General features: G+C 49.2%; 1 protein-coding gene across 2 annotated transcripts in view; it reads right to left on the bottom strand.

Annotated features, from left to right (window-relative positions):
* The window catches only part of LOC144784513 (integrin beta-1-like), a 423,772-nt gene that overhangs the window by 72,811 nt on the left and 334,299 nt on the right, over positions 1–16,662 (bottom strand). For both annotated transcript variants that reach the window (XM_078663338.1, XM_078663337.1), the window contains exon 14: positions 3,626–3,858. In XM_078663338.1, coding sequence (XP_078519464.1) covers positions 3,626–3,858 — 233 coding nt within the window. The remainder of the gene's footprint in view (positions 1–3,625; positions 3,859–16,662) is intronic.

Genomic DNA, 16,662 nt, shown 5'->3' with positions numbered 1-16,662 from the left:
TGGAAAGCCTGGTGTGATGTACCTGGCTGGTTTCCGCCTCTCCCGCCGGGCCTCCGTGACGGGGTGCCCCTCTTGTTCCCTCTGAACTGCAATGCTCCCATGGATCTTGCTGTTTCGTTATCCTTCTTCAGTTGGCTGAGCTGTTCATCCACTGTTGGTCCGAAAAGCGTGCTGCCGTTGAACGGTGTGTTCAGGATACTGTGTTGCACTTCCGGTTTGAAACCGGATATTCTGAGCCAGGCGTGCCTCCTTTCCGTGACGCCCATCATCATGAGCCTGCTGGCGGTGTCTGCCCCATCCAGGGCCGTCTTAAGGCAAGAATTTGCCGCATTCTTTCCCTCTTCAACCAGCTTTTCGGCTTTCTGCCTGGCATCCTGGGGCAAGTCCTTCACCAACTGCCCTAGTCCCTCCATGATTTGGTACATGTGCCTGTTTATCAGGGCGTTGGAATTAGCCATGCGCCAGTGGGTCGCGGCATTCCGTTCGATCCTTCTGCCCACCAGATCCATCCTTTTGCTCTCCTTATCCGGTGGTGGCCCCGAGGTAGTGGGTACGTTGGCCCTCCTCCTTGCTGTGGCCGTGATAATGGAGTCTGCGGAGACCGTGCCCTGAATGTAGGCCGGGTCCTTTGTGGCATGCTTGTACTTCTCAGTTCTGGGAGTTACTGCCTTGCATGTTGCGGGCTCCCTGAAAGCTTCCTTCCCCTGAGCCAAGACGCTCTCGAGCATTGGAAGGAACTGGCTCCTCGTTTGTGTTTGGAGCAATGTTTCTAGAAGGAAGTCTGCTTTCTGCTTCTCTTCGTCGAGCTTGAGCTTGAAAGCTGCTGCGGCAGATTGTATCACCGAGTTGTAGGCCCCGATGTCGTCCGGCGGCGAGGGCCTCGAGGGGTAGGTGTCGACCACCTCCTCCGGGTTGTCGGTGTCGACATCGATGTAATCTACCTCCTGAAGGTCCGAGGGTGCCGACTCTGTGTCTGTCCTGCCCTCCTCCTCCTCCCCATAGTTGTAACTATCGTAGGGGTTCTCGTACTCCTCCTGGTCGTCGATCACCTCGACGTCCTGGTCTTGTTCCTCGGTGACTTCGGCGATCTCCTCTTCCTCCTCGACCGGCTCCATCACCGGTGGCTTGGTCTTGTGAGGGATCGTGAAGGCTTTCATCTTTGCGTCGAAATCTTTCTTCCGCTGCATGATGTTCTCCATTTCTGCCTCGAGGCGCCTTCTCTTCTTTTCCATCTCGGCCGCGTGTTCCGCGTCGGATGGGTCGGCCGCTCTCTTCGGCGGAAGGCTCGTCGCCGTGCCTCTAGGAGTCGAAGTTTTCGACGTCGAACCGGATTTCGGTTCTCTGGTCGTCGTCGTCAGTTTTGGGTCTTTCTCCCTCGGCGTCGATCGATCCTTTTCGGGGACGATTTTCGACGTTTTGTGCTGATCAGCAGCTCTCGGCGCCGGGGACTCCTTCTCGGAGGATCCGCTGGGCCTGGGAGTAGTCGCGGACGCCGCCTTTTTTGGCGTCGGCGCTTTCGGGGTCTTGCCCTCGATCTTTCTAGACTCAGAGTCTCTCGGGTTCTTGGGGGCCGAAGAGTCTCCTACCTTGTCAGAAGTCTTCGTGTAATCGGTCTCTACGACCGTGTAGCTGTCGTCTTCGGCGGCAGCGTTGTCTTCTTCCTCGGAGGACATCCCCAGCTCATAGAGTGACGGAGTCGGGGCCTTCCCCTGCAGGGCGGCGTGTGCTACCCTCTGCCTCTCTCTCACACGAAGGGTCTTCGGGGTGAAGGCGGAACAGGCGTTGCAGTCTCCGCTTTCGTGGTCCACCGGTAGGCAAAGGTTGCATACCGGGTGCTGGTCCTTCTGCGCGTACTTGTGGTGGCAGTTACGGCAGAACTTGAACGGCGTGTTGTCCATCCTCGAGCGTCCAGGGCCTCTCTGGTCGCGTGTTCGTCGACGGTCGTCGAAGATCTCGATGGAAAACGCCTTATCCTTGCTGGTTACTCGTCGATGAAGTCCCCTGGAGTCTTCAGATGACTTCTCCTCGTCTTTTCTGTATTTTCTTTCTTCTTTCTCCAAAAATGTCTGGAGCCCAAACGGGAACGATCCAGACCCGACCGCGGAAAAAAAGAATCTGAAGATGGCGCCCAAGAGTGGGAGCTTCCGCAGGAAGCATGCCGACGTCACCGGAAATACACCCAAGGGGGTGTGACGCCGACGCCCACCTGGGCTAAGAGAAAAAAACAAAAACAAAGAAAAGACTACGAATCCGGACCCAACCACAAGACCGCGGAATAATGCACAGCATAGTGAATCCAGAAAGATTCACGCTGCAAAACTTTCGGATCGACACGTTTTTTGTGCTCCGCAGGTTTTTTGGGTTGAGTGTCCTTTTCCGAGTCTATGTTCTTTTTCGGATCGACTGGTGTCTTCGGAGCACTTGCCTTTGGGTCGGAAGGTTCTTCCGGCTGTGTTACGGGCTTTGGTACGGCACCCTTTTTGTCAGCGACCTTTACCGGGCCGATGGTCTTTGGAACAGTAGGCTTGTTCGGGTCGGCGGCCTTCTTTGGTTCGGCGCCTCTTGGCTGCGTGCCCTTGTTTGGTTAGACTACGTTCTTGGGGTCGACAGTTTTTGGCTGAGCGGCCTTCTTGTGGTCGACAGTCTTCTTTGGCTCGACGCTCTTTGGCTGTACTGCCTTTTTCGGTTCGACGCCCTGTTTTGGCTCTGGAACCTTCTTTGGGGTGATGGTACTTGGCCCGGGGGTCTCAGAAGGTTTCGGAGCCAAGCCGGATGTCGGGGCTGGTTAAACTGTTTTAGGATCTTGGCTAAGGCCTTTTGGCGATGCCTCGACCGGAGCCTTTGGTAACGGGCTGATTGGTGTTGGGGCTGTGTACTCACGATTTGCCCCGGTGGGATCTCGTCGTCAGAGTAGTCCTCGACGGTGACGATCTCTCGGTCCGAGTCTGGAGCGTCCGGTAGTTCCTGGTCATCATCGAAGATGTTGTCCGGTTCCTGTCGCTGCATTTCTTGCCTAGCGGCCCGTCGGATCCGTATTGTTTTCTTCGATCGGAACTGGGCGCAGGCTGGGCAGGTTTCTTCCCTATGGTCTGGGGGAAAGGCACTTGTTGCATACTGAGTGTTTGTCAGTATGTGGGAACTTGGGAGTGGCATTGTGGGCACCTTTTAAACGGGCTTCTTTCCATCAACGGTAGGCCCACGTGGCGTCGAAAAGGCCCAACGGCCCGCATCGACGACCGAGTCGAGATGGAAAGGTGGATCGAGTGAAGAGGTACCGAGCGAAAACAATACCGTTGAAGTCGAAGGCCTTTAGAAAAGTTTTGTTTTCGATTCCGAAGTTGGCGAATAGGAGTTAGCATCCGAACCCAATGGCAGAAAAAAACAATCTGAGGATGGAGAAGATGCCCATGCGCACTGTAGTCCAAGGGAGGAGTCACCTATCTCGTGATACTTCGAAGACTCTTCCAAGACAACAAAGTGCGATCATCCGGATCCAACACTCGGCAGCGATCTATGCACAGATATGAATTCAGCAGAACCACATGCCTCGAACCTTTATATACCAGTAACATAAGGAGCACTCACTGTATTGTAAAGGTGAAAGCAAAATTGTAGTTTTTAATACCTGGTTTGTCTACCACGTGGACAACAACTTCATTGGTTCCATTGACAGAGTATGTGAAGTAGAACCAACAGTCGTCAGCATCTTTCTCTTTACAGTGCGTCAGAGCATCAGCCTGGCCTGGCTGTGGTAACTTGTCTCGACTTTCTACAATTGTAGTGTTGAAATGCTTGCACTCCTGTTCACACACATCTTTCTTTTCTCCTTTGTTGAAAGCTTTGCACTGCACACATTCCCTGTTCATAAAAGAAGACAAAGTTAACAATTTCATAAGGCGTTGCATGTAAACAGTAGAGAGATTTGTGGGTAATTGCCAAAGTAACGCAGAGCGAATTGGTAGGCTTGCAAGTGTGAGGACAGACAAGAGAGATTGATAGTAATTTACTGTTAAAAATACAAAACAGTATCTATACACAAGCGGTTTAAGGCCTAACTTGCAACCTGCACACATATTTATGATGTTGCACAGGGCGCTTAACCTAGTCCTGGAGGTTGTGCCCCATGATCCACTGTGGAAATTAGCCTTTTTTTTCATACTGCTCCAGAGACAAAACTATTTGGGTCTATAAGCAGAGCTCAGACATTCCTAGAGTAAACAGACATTTTAGATCATTATCACAATAGGGTACATTTTCTGCAAAAAAGTAATTTAAAATATGGTGCCAATCCCAAGTACAGAACTCATGGAATGAGCGATTAGAAGAGTGCTGCAGTACACCATTTCGGATCCCAAAACCTACTACGTTAAGGAAGGAATATGCTACTTACCAGTATGCATCTGTTCTTGGCATGTAGAGCTGCAGAGTTGTACACTTAGCAATAGATCGCCACCTGGTGTTGGGCTCGGATGATTGCAGGTTGTTGTCTTCTTGGAAGAAGTATTTGTAGTCACGAGATAGGTGACTCCTCCCTTGAACAATACTGCGCATGGTCATCAACTCCATCCTCAGATTGTTTTTCGCCATGATGGGAAATGATGGAGTTAGAAGTAAAGAGAAAGGATGTCCATGCGTGTGCATCTAAGTAAGATGAGTACTGGAACGGATACAAGTCCCGGGGAGGCGTTAGGGCGTGTACAACTCTGCAGCTCTACATGCCAAGAACAGATGCATACTGGTAAGTAGCTTATTCCGTTCGAGTCATATGAGCTGCAGATTGTAAACTTAGCAACGATTGTGCAGCAGTGTCTCCCCTAGCGGTGGTCGCTTGTATCCGTTGCAGCATACTGAAATAGTGTTTTAAGGAAAGCTTGGCTTGCACATCAACACAATAGTGTTTAGTGAAGGTGTGTATTGTAGACCATGTTGCTGCCTTGCATATGTCCTCTAATGGTGTGTTTCCTAAGAAAGCCATAGAGGCTCCTAGTTTGCGAGTGGAGTGCTCTCTAGGAGGAACTGTTAGTGTACGTTTAGCTTTTTGATAGCATATTTGAATACACTTTACAATCCATCTGGCAATTCCTCTTTAAGAGATGGGATTGCCTTTGTGTGGGGGAGAGAAAGATACAAATAGTTGTTTTGTTTTTCTGAAGGATTTAGTCCTGTCTGTGTAGTATAATAGAGCTCTTCTAACATCTAAGGTGTGTAAAGCCCTTTCTGCAACAGAGTCCGGTTTTTGAAAAAAACACTGGTAACTCTACTGATTGGTTAAGGTGAAAAGGAGTAATAACTTTTGGCAGGAATTTTGGATTGGGTCTAAGGACCACTTTGTTCGGGTGTATTCGAAAACATGGTTCTTCTATTGTGAATGCTTGTATTTCACTAACTCTTCTGAGAGAGGTGATGGCAACAAGGAAGGCAGTTTTCCATGTTAGGAATTGCAGTTCACACTTGTGTAAAGGCTCAAAAGGGGGACCCATAAGTCTTGTAAGGACCACGATTAGGTTCCATACTGGTGCAGGTGGTAACCTAGGTGGGATTGTTAGTTTTAATCCTTCCATAAATGCTTTTATTGCAGGTACTCAAAAGAGAAATAGATGCTGTCTATTTTATAAATAGGCTGCAATTGCTGCTAGATGCAGGCGTATGGAAGAATAAGCCAAATTGGACCTTTGTAGGTGTAGAAGGTAGCAAATAATATTTTGGATGGAAACATCCAGTGGATCAATGTGATTGTTGTTACAGTATATTGCAAATCTTTTCCACTTTGCAGCATAACATGCTCTGGTAGTGGGTCTTTCTAGCCTCTTAAATTATGTTCATACAGTCTGGTGGTAAGTTTAAGTAGCCAAACTCTAAGACCTCAGGAGCCAGATCGCCAAATTCAGTTGGTTTGGTTCTGGGTGCCTTATTTCTCCACGGTTAACAGGGATGGCGTGAGCCGTAATTTCTGATGTGGAACTAGTGAGAGATCTAGTAGCGTGGTGAACCACGGCTGACGTGCCCATGCGGGGACCACTAGTATTAGTTTGAGAGATTGTTGTCTGAGCTTGCTTACTACTAGTGGAATGAGTGGGAGAGGCGGAAAAGCGTACGCAAATCTGCCTGACCAGTTCATCCATATCGCATTTCCCTCCGATCGTGGGTGTGGAAACCTGGCGGCGAAGGTTGGGCATTTTGCATTTTCGTGAGTGGCAAACAGATCTATCTGTGGATGCCCCCACTTTTGGAAGAATGGTTGGAGAACTTGTGGGTGCAGCTCCCATTCGTGAATCTGTTGTGACTGACGACTCAACAGATCTGCTATCTGATTGTGAATTCCTGTTAGGTGTTCTACTGTCAGGTGTATGTTTTGAGGGATGGCCCATCTCCAAATGTTCTGTGCAAGCTGGGACAGTTGTAGAGAGTGTGGCCCCCCCCTGTTTTTGTATATAATACATGGCTGTCATATTGTGCAGTCCGGATTAGAACAGCTTTGTTTTGTACTTGAAAAGATTTGAGTGCTAGGAAAATTGCTAGCAACTCGAAATGGTTGATGTGGAACTGTTTCTGTTGGTTGTTCCATTGGCCTTGTGTGGTATAATGCAAGAGATGGGCTCCCCATCCTGTGAGGGATGCATCTGTCGTGAGCACTATTTGTGGAATAGGGTCTAGGAACGGCCTTCCCTTTGTCAAGTTTTTGGTGTTCCACCATTGCAGAGAGCGATATGTACGGCTGTCCACCAACACCAGGTCTGTGAGCTGACCTTGAGCCTGATTCCACTGTTGTGCTAGACATTCTTGTAGTGGGCGCATTTGCAGTCTTGCGTGAGGAACTATGAAGATGCATGCCTATTAGTTTCATGAACACTCTGGCTTGAAGAGAGTGTTGGCATTGAAAAAGAGAGACTAAGTTCTGAATGCTTTGAATCCTGGCTTGACTGGGATACGCTAGAGCTGCCGATGTGTCTATGGTAGCTCCTAGATATTGATGAACATGCGAAGGCTCTAGGTGCGACTTGGTGTAGTTTATTGTAAACCCTAAGTCGTGTAATGTTTGAATCGTTTGTTTTGTGTGTTGTACACACTGGTTGAACGATCTTGCTTTTATGAGCCAGTCGTCGAGGTAAGGGAAGACATGTATCTGTTGTCTTCTGAGATGTGCTGCTACTACTGCTAAACACTTTGTAAACACTCGTGGTGCTGTTGTGACCCCGAATGGAAGGACTTTGAACTGATCGTGTTGTCCTTGTATGACAAATCTTAGATACTTCCTGTGTGCAGGATGTATAGGAACATGAAAATAGGCGTCCTCTAGGTCTAGTGTTGAAAGAAAATGTCCGTTCTAGTAATGTGAGTGCTTGCTGTAAAGTGATCATGTGAAAATTATCTGATTGTATGTAGTGGTTCAGGGGCCTGAGGTCGAGAATTGGTCTTAATGTCCCGTCCTTCTTGGGAATTAGGAAGTACAGGGAGTAGACTCCTGTTCCTTGTTCCTGTAAAGGGACCACTTGAATAGCATCTTTTTCTAGAAGTGCTAGAACTTCCTGTTGAAGCAGAGTTATGTGTTCTGCGGACATTGGACGCTGCCTCGGTGGTATGTTTGGGGGGTTGCTGTGAGTTCTAGGCAGTAGCCATGTTGGATAATCGGTCTTACACACTTGTCTGTTGTGATGGAATTCCAGACAGATAGTGTGAGAAGTTGGCCTGATGTGCAGTGCTCACTATTCTAGTGATCACTATATATCAGTCCAAACAACCCTTATTGATGATTGGTTGTAAGTCAACCTTATAGACCAGCTATCCTAGTAGCATGGATACGAGCAGTCTAAGGCTAAGACTCTAGAGGGCGTGTTAAGCCAGCTGTTTTACCATCACATTACCCCTTGAACACCCAGTGAAAGGACACCACACAAGTTGTTATGAAAATAAACAGTGTATTTATTTATAACAAGACTACCCTGGCTCTTTATGAGACAGGGAGCTAAGCACACAACAAAACTCTTACGAAAATACTTTTAAGTTAGCACGTTACACAAATGCCCGAGGGGCACGAAAAACCATATACGCTAAAAGTGGAATGCGAATTACTAGCAGGTAAGTAACAGTTCTAATAGGCTTTGGAATCGCTAGGACTGGACTAGGGAATCGTTAGATTACTACTAGGAGGCCCAGGGGACTCGGGTGCAGAGTGTGCACTCTCACGCGGGATGCGGGACAAAGTCTATGGAAGCTAGAATTCACAAAGTTAGTGTTCACGGGCGAACCCGACCTGGTAGGGAGAAAACGACAGTGGATCCTGACCCTTGGATAGTGAGGCTATGCTGGGACACCGGAGTGCCGAAGTTACCTAGCCCAGGGGCTGCAGCTGCATAGGTCTGAAAAGACGTCGGGGATCTCGTTGCCGGACCAGGAGCCTGGAAGGAAGAAGTTGCTGGCAGGCGACCAGTGAAGGAAAGTTCGATGGATCCAAGCCTGGATCAAGGAAGAAGAAAACCTGAAAGCAGAGGGGACCAAGTTCTTGAATCACTAGCCAGTGATTAAGTGGGCACCAGGATGGCACCGGGCGAAGTCACCGCAGTCAGGTGAGTGGGCACTGCTGGGCTCTGCAGTCTCTCGGACCAGGAGGCGTTGTCGGCGACCAGGATGGAGGTGCGAGCTGTCCCACGAAGGATGAAGTCGTTGGCGTCGAAGTTACCCAGGATTGGGCAACAAGCCTTGGCTAATTCAAGCCCACGCGGTGGACTCAAAATGGCGTCTTGAGTGGACCAGGAGGGTCCAGGGTGCTCCTCTTCTGGAAGGGAGCAAGGGCCAGTCTGGAGCAACCAGACCAGCAGCAGAAATGTCGTCGGGCGTCGTCAGGAAGGCCACAAGCCAACGGGCTAGTAGCCAAACAACGCGGTGAGCAGCGGAAAGCAGAAGGGCCCCACGCAGATCGTGGAGATGCTGGGGGGCTGCACTTCGGAGCTGGAGCTGCTCAGAGTCGGGGCTTCTCGGACCCCAAAGCACTCACCAGTAGATTACTCGGCGGGCTTGCTGGAAAGAAGTCGTGCAGTCTTGCAGATGGCCGGTCCCTTGAGGTCTCGTCGCACCCACGGTTCTCAGCTGGGCTGTAGAGGTGGGTAGAGGTCAGAGGTGCCAGGGAAGCCGGTTCTCGTCGAGCTGGGCAGTCGGATTCCGGAGGAAGGACTTACAGCAGACCGCAGTGTTCTTGGATGGTGCCTGCGGATGCAGGGTGACTACTCCTTAGTCACAAGGGAGAAATCTTAGGAAGAAGTCTTGAGTTCCTTTCGCAGAAAGTAGTTTCAGGATTCAAAGATGATCTGATCTGGAAGGGGGCCAGTCTCTACCTTTATCCTGTAAAAAGGGGCTGGCACGCGACTAAGTCCTGCCCTATGGGTGGGACTAGGAGGGGGGTGGTTACACCCACTTCCTTGGCGGGCTTTTCCCCAGCACAGGGTCTGGAGTGACCCTGGAACTGGTTCAAGCCGGCCTATGCACAGTGAGCACCGGGGTGCCACTTGCAGTCACCTTCCTCTAAAGCCCTGCCTACCTACAATACACAAAACCCTGTCTGGGACGGTGCTGGCACCGCCCCTGGCAGGAAACCCTTTGTCCTTATCTCCTGCTCTGGGAGGACTCCCAGCAGCAGGAGGGCAGACTTGTGTCTCGGTGGCAGCATCCATTTTGTGGATGCTAAGGCTCTGTCTGACTTTTAACCGGGTTATAGGTTACAGGCATGTCGTGTCCCTCTAGAAGGGTGGAATGCTAACCCCGTCGCCAGAATTGGCGAGGGGTTAGTATTCCAATTCGTATGACACCTTACTCGACATGTTTTGATAAAGCGATACCAGAGTTGGCACATAACCGCGAGGATTATAATGCACTTAAGAGTATATGGTATGCGATATCATGGAAACGGCTAAGGGATGGATCCCGAAAGCCGCAGACAGGCTCAGCTCATGCTAGAGCACCATCTCACACGATTCCAAGCACTCTGCCTTCAGGATTGTTAAGGCCTGCTATAGGAGTGACTGATAGGAGATCTGTGTGTCCATTTTTAGGGTTAGATATAGGTATACTATATCTAAAGCAAAGGGTGAGTACACCACCTTGCCCCAGCTGTCGTGCAGCCAGTTGTGTCAGTTTTAGTTAGTCAATCCAGGGGTGGCATAATACATGCTTCAGCCCCTGGGAGACTTCTGGGTGCACCTCAGCCCTGGGTACAGGGACTTGGAGGGCCCAGTGCCAATTCAGTACCTAAGTACAATTTGGATAGAGAGAACAGCTAGGCTGTGGGTCTGATTAGCAGGCCCACAGCCAGGGAAAGTCGTAAACCAGTGCAGCAAAAAGCAAAAATCTGGGTGATCATAGGATTGCAGACCCTACTCTCCTACAGATAGGAACTGTGATAGTCTGCCCCCCACAGGAGTGGAAAGCTGTAGGGGAGGCAGAGAGAAGTCACTGTTTGGGAGTGGAAGAGGAGCGGTTATTACCTCTACCTCTTCCCTTATTGTTGTTGCCTCTGTATCCTCCTCTAAATTAGCCTTTATTAGAGGAGGTTTGTGTGTGTGTCTTGAAAGATGTGTTATCTGTGCCAGTCTGCTTGGAGCCTCCTCTATAAGAGGAGCGGCGAAAATAACTTCTAGTCTGGGTGGATTGTAATGCACCCATAGATTTAGCAGTGTCCGTGTCTTTCTTCATCTTTTCTAGTGTGTTGTCTACTTCCGGCCCGAACAACTGGTTCTGATTGAAGGGCTGGTTCAGGATGGTAGTTTGTACTTCTGGTTTGAAACCTGAATGCGTAACCATGCATGACGTCTGAGAATAACACTAGTATTAACTGCTCTGGATGCTGTGTCAGCTAAATCTAGTGCGCATTTAATTGAGGCATTAGATATTAATTTGCCTTCTTGTAAGAGCTCTGCTGCATGATCTTTGTATTCATCTGGTAGGTGTTCCATTAATTTTTCTAGTTGGTCGTAGTGAGCCCTGTTGTAGGGTGAGAGTAAGGCTTGTGTGTTTGCTATGCGCCATTTGTTTGTTGCTTGTGCAGCAATCAGTTTCCCTGACGCATCAATAATTTTAGATTCTTTGTCAGGCGGGGGTGTGTCACCAGAAGTTTGGGAATTGGCTCTTTTACGTGCATTTGACACTACCAAAGAGTCTAGTGGCAGATGTCCCTTAATGTAGACCGGATCAGCTGGTGCTGGTCCATACTTTTTCTCTATTCTGGGATTTAGCACCCTACACCGTACTGGATCTTTGAAAATGCCTGGAGCATGTTTAATGACTCCTTTGATCATGGGTAATATTTGAGTAGACCTTTCTGACTGCTCAAAAGTGTCTAATAAGAAATCCTCCTCAATGGCATCAGAGTGCATTGAAACTCCATGGTAAAGGGCAGCTCTGTTTAATAGATGATTAAACCCAATACTATCCTCTGGAGGGGAAGGTTTTGTTGGGTAGTACTGAGGATCCGGGATGTCTGGTGCATTGTTTGGTGGAAAATTATATGCATCGTCATCTTTGGGATATTCTGGATTGACATCCTCATCTAAAGGGTATGTATGTGGCTCTGGTACGTCATCCCCCCACCTAAATCTTACTCCTCGTCAGTGTGGTGTGATGATGCAGGAGAATGAACAGGAGAAGTTATAGGTTCAATATATGGAGGGATAGGAGAGGAAGAAGGTTAAGGAGAGGAAGGGTGCATTGGAGAAGTTGCACAATCCTTTTTGGCAGGGACCACAGGTGGAAGTGGTGTGTCTGCTGGTCTTTTTTTTTTTATAAGGAATTGCTTCCACATGTCCAGTTTTTGGATTAAAATGTACTTTTTTCTGTCTAGGATCTGGTCTAAACAGATCTTCTATAATCTTCTTCGGTGCCGATAGGGGTTGCTTAGTGTTCTTTGCCTTAGGAGGAGTGATTGAATCCTGTGCCGAAGGTGGTTTAGGCTTGTCTGGAGTCTTTGGTACCGATATTGAAGATATTGGCGTGGAGACAGGTTTTGTTGGGCCTGCAGCACCCGAATCTAGCTTCCCTTCCTTATTTTTGGAACCGGAGGGCTTCGGAGTCGAAGGTTTCGGGTCCGGTATGGTTCCTGGCTTCGGCACCGATGTGTCTTTTGGTTCGGGTGCCAAAGGGTGTTTGGGCACCGAAGGGCGGTTTGGCTTCGGTGTCGAAGAGTCCTTCGGTGTCGAAGGATGTTTCGGTGCCAATGGAGGTGGAATTGGCACATGTGGTTTTTTCGGCGCCGAGGCACCGGAAGGCGTTGTCTTTTTCCTCGGAGCCGAGCCTGAAGGCGGGGCGTCGGAGGGTAAATTTCGGTCTCTACTGGGCCCCATGGGCGGAGTGCTGACCGTTGCCTTTTGTTTGCGGTAGGTCGGCTATTTTTAAAATGGTGGCGCTCCCTCGCCTTCTTTATCAACTACAGAATCACCACTTCTTGCTTCCGCCGCGTTGGTTCCAACAGGTAAATTCAGCTTTGGGTGGGTTTCTTTGGGAGGGGAGAGCAGTTCGCGTGGCTCTGCGCACGTGCTTACTTTCCACGTACACCGGGGGGCTTGCGACATCAGACGTCCTTTCTTATTATTAGGTGGCACACCTGCTGGTGCTTAACGAGTGGTGGTGGTACGGGGATCGGGGGGATCCGGCGTATGTGGTGGAGCGCTATTTGATGGGCACTAGGTCGCTGCATATGTTGCTCTACTCCGCGCCGCTGAGACGGGGCCTTCCCTCGGCCACACAGGTGGTATTTCATATCTGGCGGCGGACTCTGCACAGGATGGGGTGGTGGAATGTTTTAACCCGGGAGACGCCGCTTTGGAGTAATGGCGGTTGCCTCAGCTGGGGGCACTACGTGGCTTCCAGGGATGGGACTCTATAGGGATATCATCCCAAGGTGATGTAATGACAGATCTGACATTTAAATCCTTTTAAGAGCTACGTACCGAATATGGGATGCCTTGGTCTCAATTCTTTCAGTATTTACAGTTCAGACACGCACTGCTCCCCCACCTAGTGGGTCTGGAGTCCCTGCCTGAATTTAGTCCCCTGGAGGCAAAGGTGTTCATGGGTGCATTGCCAAACCGTAAGATCTCCCACATCTATCAGACGTTAGTCCATCATTGCTCTACTGATTTACAGCGCCTCCGGACAGCATAGGTGGGGATGTGGGCGACCTCGAGGAAGAAGACTGGGCGGAGGCTTTGGCGAGCCCGCGAGGAGCTGCCATAGCCACACGCCTACGGTTAGTACAATTTAAATACCTACACCGTGTGTATTATACCAGAGTGAGATTATGGAGGGCACGAATGATAGGCTCCCCCGGGTGTCTCCGATGTGAGATGCACAAGGGCACACTCTTACACACAGTTTGTGATTGTCCTGCACTGAATAGATTTTGGAGGGGGGTGTTCTCCTGTCTGTCGGAGGTGTTGGCCTGGGAGCTTCCATTCACGCCGATACTAGCATTGCTGCATTTGCTGGAGGGTATTGGGGGCAATAGGTATAAGCGTCACCTGCTGCTGCTGGGTCTTACGCTAGCTAAGAGGGATATAGCCAGGGCTTGGAAGGCGACTCGAGCTCCGCCACTGGCGGCATGGCGATCTGGGATTGACTTCTGCATGGGGCTAGAGCTGCCAATTTTTGTTACCAGAGGGTGCCCTCGTAAGCATTTTAAAATTTGGAAAAGGTGGGCGGACTATCGGGGTTTGGAGCTTGTCCCACCGCCGGAAGAAAAATCTACTGTACATAACTGAATGGGGATGATGATAATGATCTGTGGAGTGGGGTGGTGGACAGACTCAGTGTGCTACATTGGCCATGCAATCCTGTAGTTGGGATGGCATATACTCAATGGGCGAGGGGGGTATTATAAAACGTCTACGGCATTATTGTGATTTCATTGATGTATGCCGCAGTCTCCGGGTTACGGAGCTATGTCATATATGTGACCTGTGACTAATAAATTCTGTTTAAAAAAACAAAAAAGAAATACAGGGAGTATACCCCAGTCTCTTGATATATTAATGGGACTGGCTCTAGAACATGTTTTTCTAACAGAGCTAGAACCTCTTGATTTAAGAGGGTGAGATGTTCCGGTGACATTGCATGTGCTCTTGGAAGAATATTTGGGGGAGTGCTTATAAGCTCCAGGCAGTAACCATATTGGATAATTTGTAGCACCCACTTGTCTGAGGTGATTGAATTCCAGACAAGTAGGAATTGCGAGAGACATCCCCCAACAGGAGTGGAATGATCGGGGGTAGCAGAAGTTTGTTTGCGGGGGAAGTGCATGTGTAATTACCTCTACCTCTTACCCTGCTGTTTCCTCTAAAACCTCCTCTAGAATTACCTCTGGACGAGGGGGATTAGTTTTTGCCCTTATAAGAGGAGGAGACATTGTCGTTTGAGCCACCCCTGTAAAATGAGTGGCGAAAAGAACCTCTACTGGTAGGTAACTTAAGTCCCCACGGATTTTTCGACCTCCGTGTACTTTTTCATCTTTTCCAGCATGGTATCAACAGCTGGGCCGAAAACATGCTCTTTGCTGAAGGGTTGGTGAAGTATGGAGGTTTGCACCTCTGGCTTAAATCCAGAGATTCGGAGCCTAGCGTGTCTGCGTAATAATATACTGGTGTTAATTGCACGAGATGCTGTGTCTGCTGCGTCTAGTTTAATGGAGGCGTTGGTAATACGTTTCCCTTCCTGAAAAAAGTAGTTACCTGTAGATTTATATTGGTCAGTCAAGTGTTGCAGGAGTTTTTCTAGCTCATCGGAATGAGCCCTGTCGTAATGAGCTAGCAGCGTCTGGGCGTTGGCAATGCGCCACTTGTTTGGTGCTTGAGACGCTACTCTTTTGCCTGAGGCATCAATTAGCTTGGCTCCTTGTCAGGAGGGGTCTCTCCTGTGGCTTGCGAGTAAGCTCTCTTGCGTGCGTTGGAGACTACAAGAGAGTCTAAGCACAGCTGTCCTTTAATATAAATAGGATCAGTAGTAGCTGATTTTATCCACTAGGTGTGATTATTCTTGCCCTTACAGGATCCTTAAAGACCTCATCCGTGTGTTTTAACATTCCTTTCAGCACTGGCAAGGTAGGAGTAGTTCTTTGTGAGGAAGGACGTGTCTCAAAGAGGAAATCCTCTTCTAAAGGCTCTTTATGAGGTTCTACCCCATTATAATGAGTAGCCCTGTTAAGGAGCTTGAGATAGCCAATGTTGTCATAAGGTGGGGAAGGTCTGGAGGGATACAATCAGGGTCATTACCTGGATTTGGATCTGTGTGGTAATCTTCCCAAGTTTCAGTGTCCTGATCCTCATCCCCATCCCCCTCATCCTGTAGGTCAGGTTTGATAAGCATATGTTGTGAATTTTATGGTGTAATAAGCAAGTTAGGATTAGGAGGAGGATAAGGAGGTGGAATATAAGGAGAAGGGTTAGTGCCCACATTCTTCTTCTTAAGAGGGGTATGATAGTCCTCTGGCAAGTCAGCTTCCAGTTTTTTTGGAATGGTTGACTGAATATGTCCTGTTTTAGGGGTTATAACCAGCTTTTTCTGTTTTGGGTCGAAAGTTGGCTCCTTAGGTGGAGGCTCTTTAGGGAGTGTGTCTGTCTTTCCGTGGAGATTTTAGCGCCAAAGGTTTCGGCTCGGAGCCTTTGGGCGTCGATGGTTTCGGCTCTGAGTGTTTGAACTTGGAGGGTTTTGGCTGAGAGTATTTGGCCTTTGAGGATTATGGCTCCGAGTCTTTGGCCTTGGAATGTCTCGGCTGTGATTCTTTGGGCTTGGAGGGTTTCAGCTTAGAGCCTTTTGGCATCTAAGGTGGAATCTCAAGTCCCGAAGGTATGTTGACCAATAGATGCTTGGTATAATGTTTTGTTACCGAAGGTGTCTGTTTGGCTTCGGAGCGGGGCTGGCTCTAGCCCGAAGATTTCGCTTTGTTTCGGAGCCGGGCCGCAGGGCGGGGCATCGGAAACGTTTTGTCGAGGGCGAAGGAGGGACCGGAGCCGTTGCCTTTTGTGGAATGGGCACAGGGGGATCTGTTCTCACGGTATGCTGACCCGCAGTGATGTCTTCCTCTTCTTCCATGTTGGAGTCGGCCTCGGACATCTGCTCTTCCTCCTCTGGCTCTTGAGCTGGATGTTGGATACCGGAATCTTCTTTGAAGACGTCCGAAATAGAGTCGCTCTGATGCTGCATTTTGTGGCGCCGAGCCAGACGATCACGAAGACTCTTTTTCGATTGGAATGATCGACACGTGTCGCAGTCCTTCTCGTCGAGTTCCGGAGACAAGCAGAGGTTGCAAACTTCATGCAAGTCGGTGCATGGAAATTTAGCACGACACCCGGGACATAGCTTAAATAGAGTCCGTTCCATCGACTGTTAGTGCGGTTGGCACAGGTAGGCCCGACGTCTTGCCTCAAGCTTTCCGAATAAAGTTTTTTCGAAGCAAGACTATGAGTGTCGAATGAGGAACCGCGATTGATAAAAAACGCCTAGGGTAGAGGACTGCGTGGCGAAGAGGTCTGAAAACAGTACCAAACCACAGCAATACACATCCGAACCCGATGGCGAAAAAAAACAATCTAAGGATGGAGTTGATGCCCCTGCGCACTATCACTGAAAGGAGGAGTCACCTACCTTGTGACTACAAGACTTCTTCGAACAAAAACAAAAAGCAAA

Source organism: Lissotriton helveticus, chromosome 10 (assembly GCF_964261635.1).
Source record: "Lissotriton helveticus chromosome 10, aLisHel1.1, whole genome shotgun sequence".
Taxonomy (NCBI): Eukaryota; Metazoa; Chordata; class Amphibia; order Caudata; family Salamandridae; genus Lissotriton; species Lissotriton helveticus.
The sequence above is the reverse complement of the archived record's forward strand: the minus strand, read 5'-3'. Positions and strand labels throughout refer to the sequence as shown.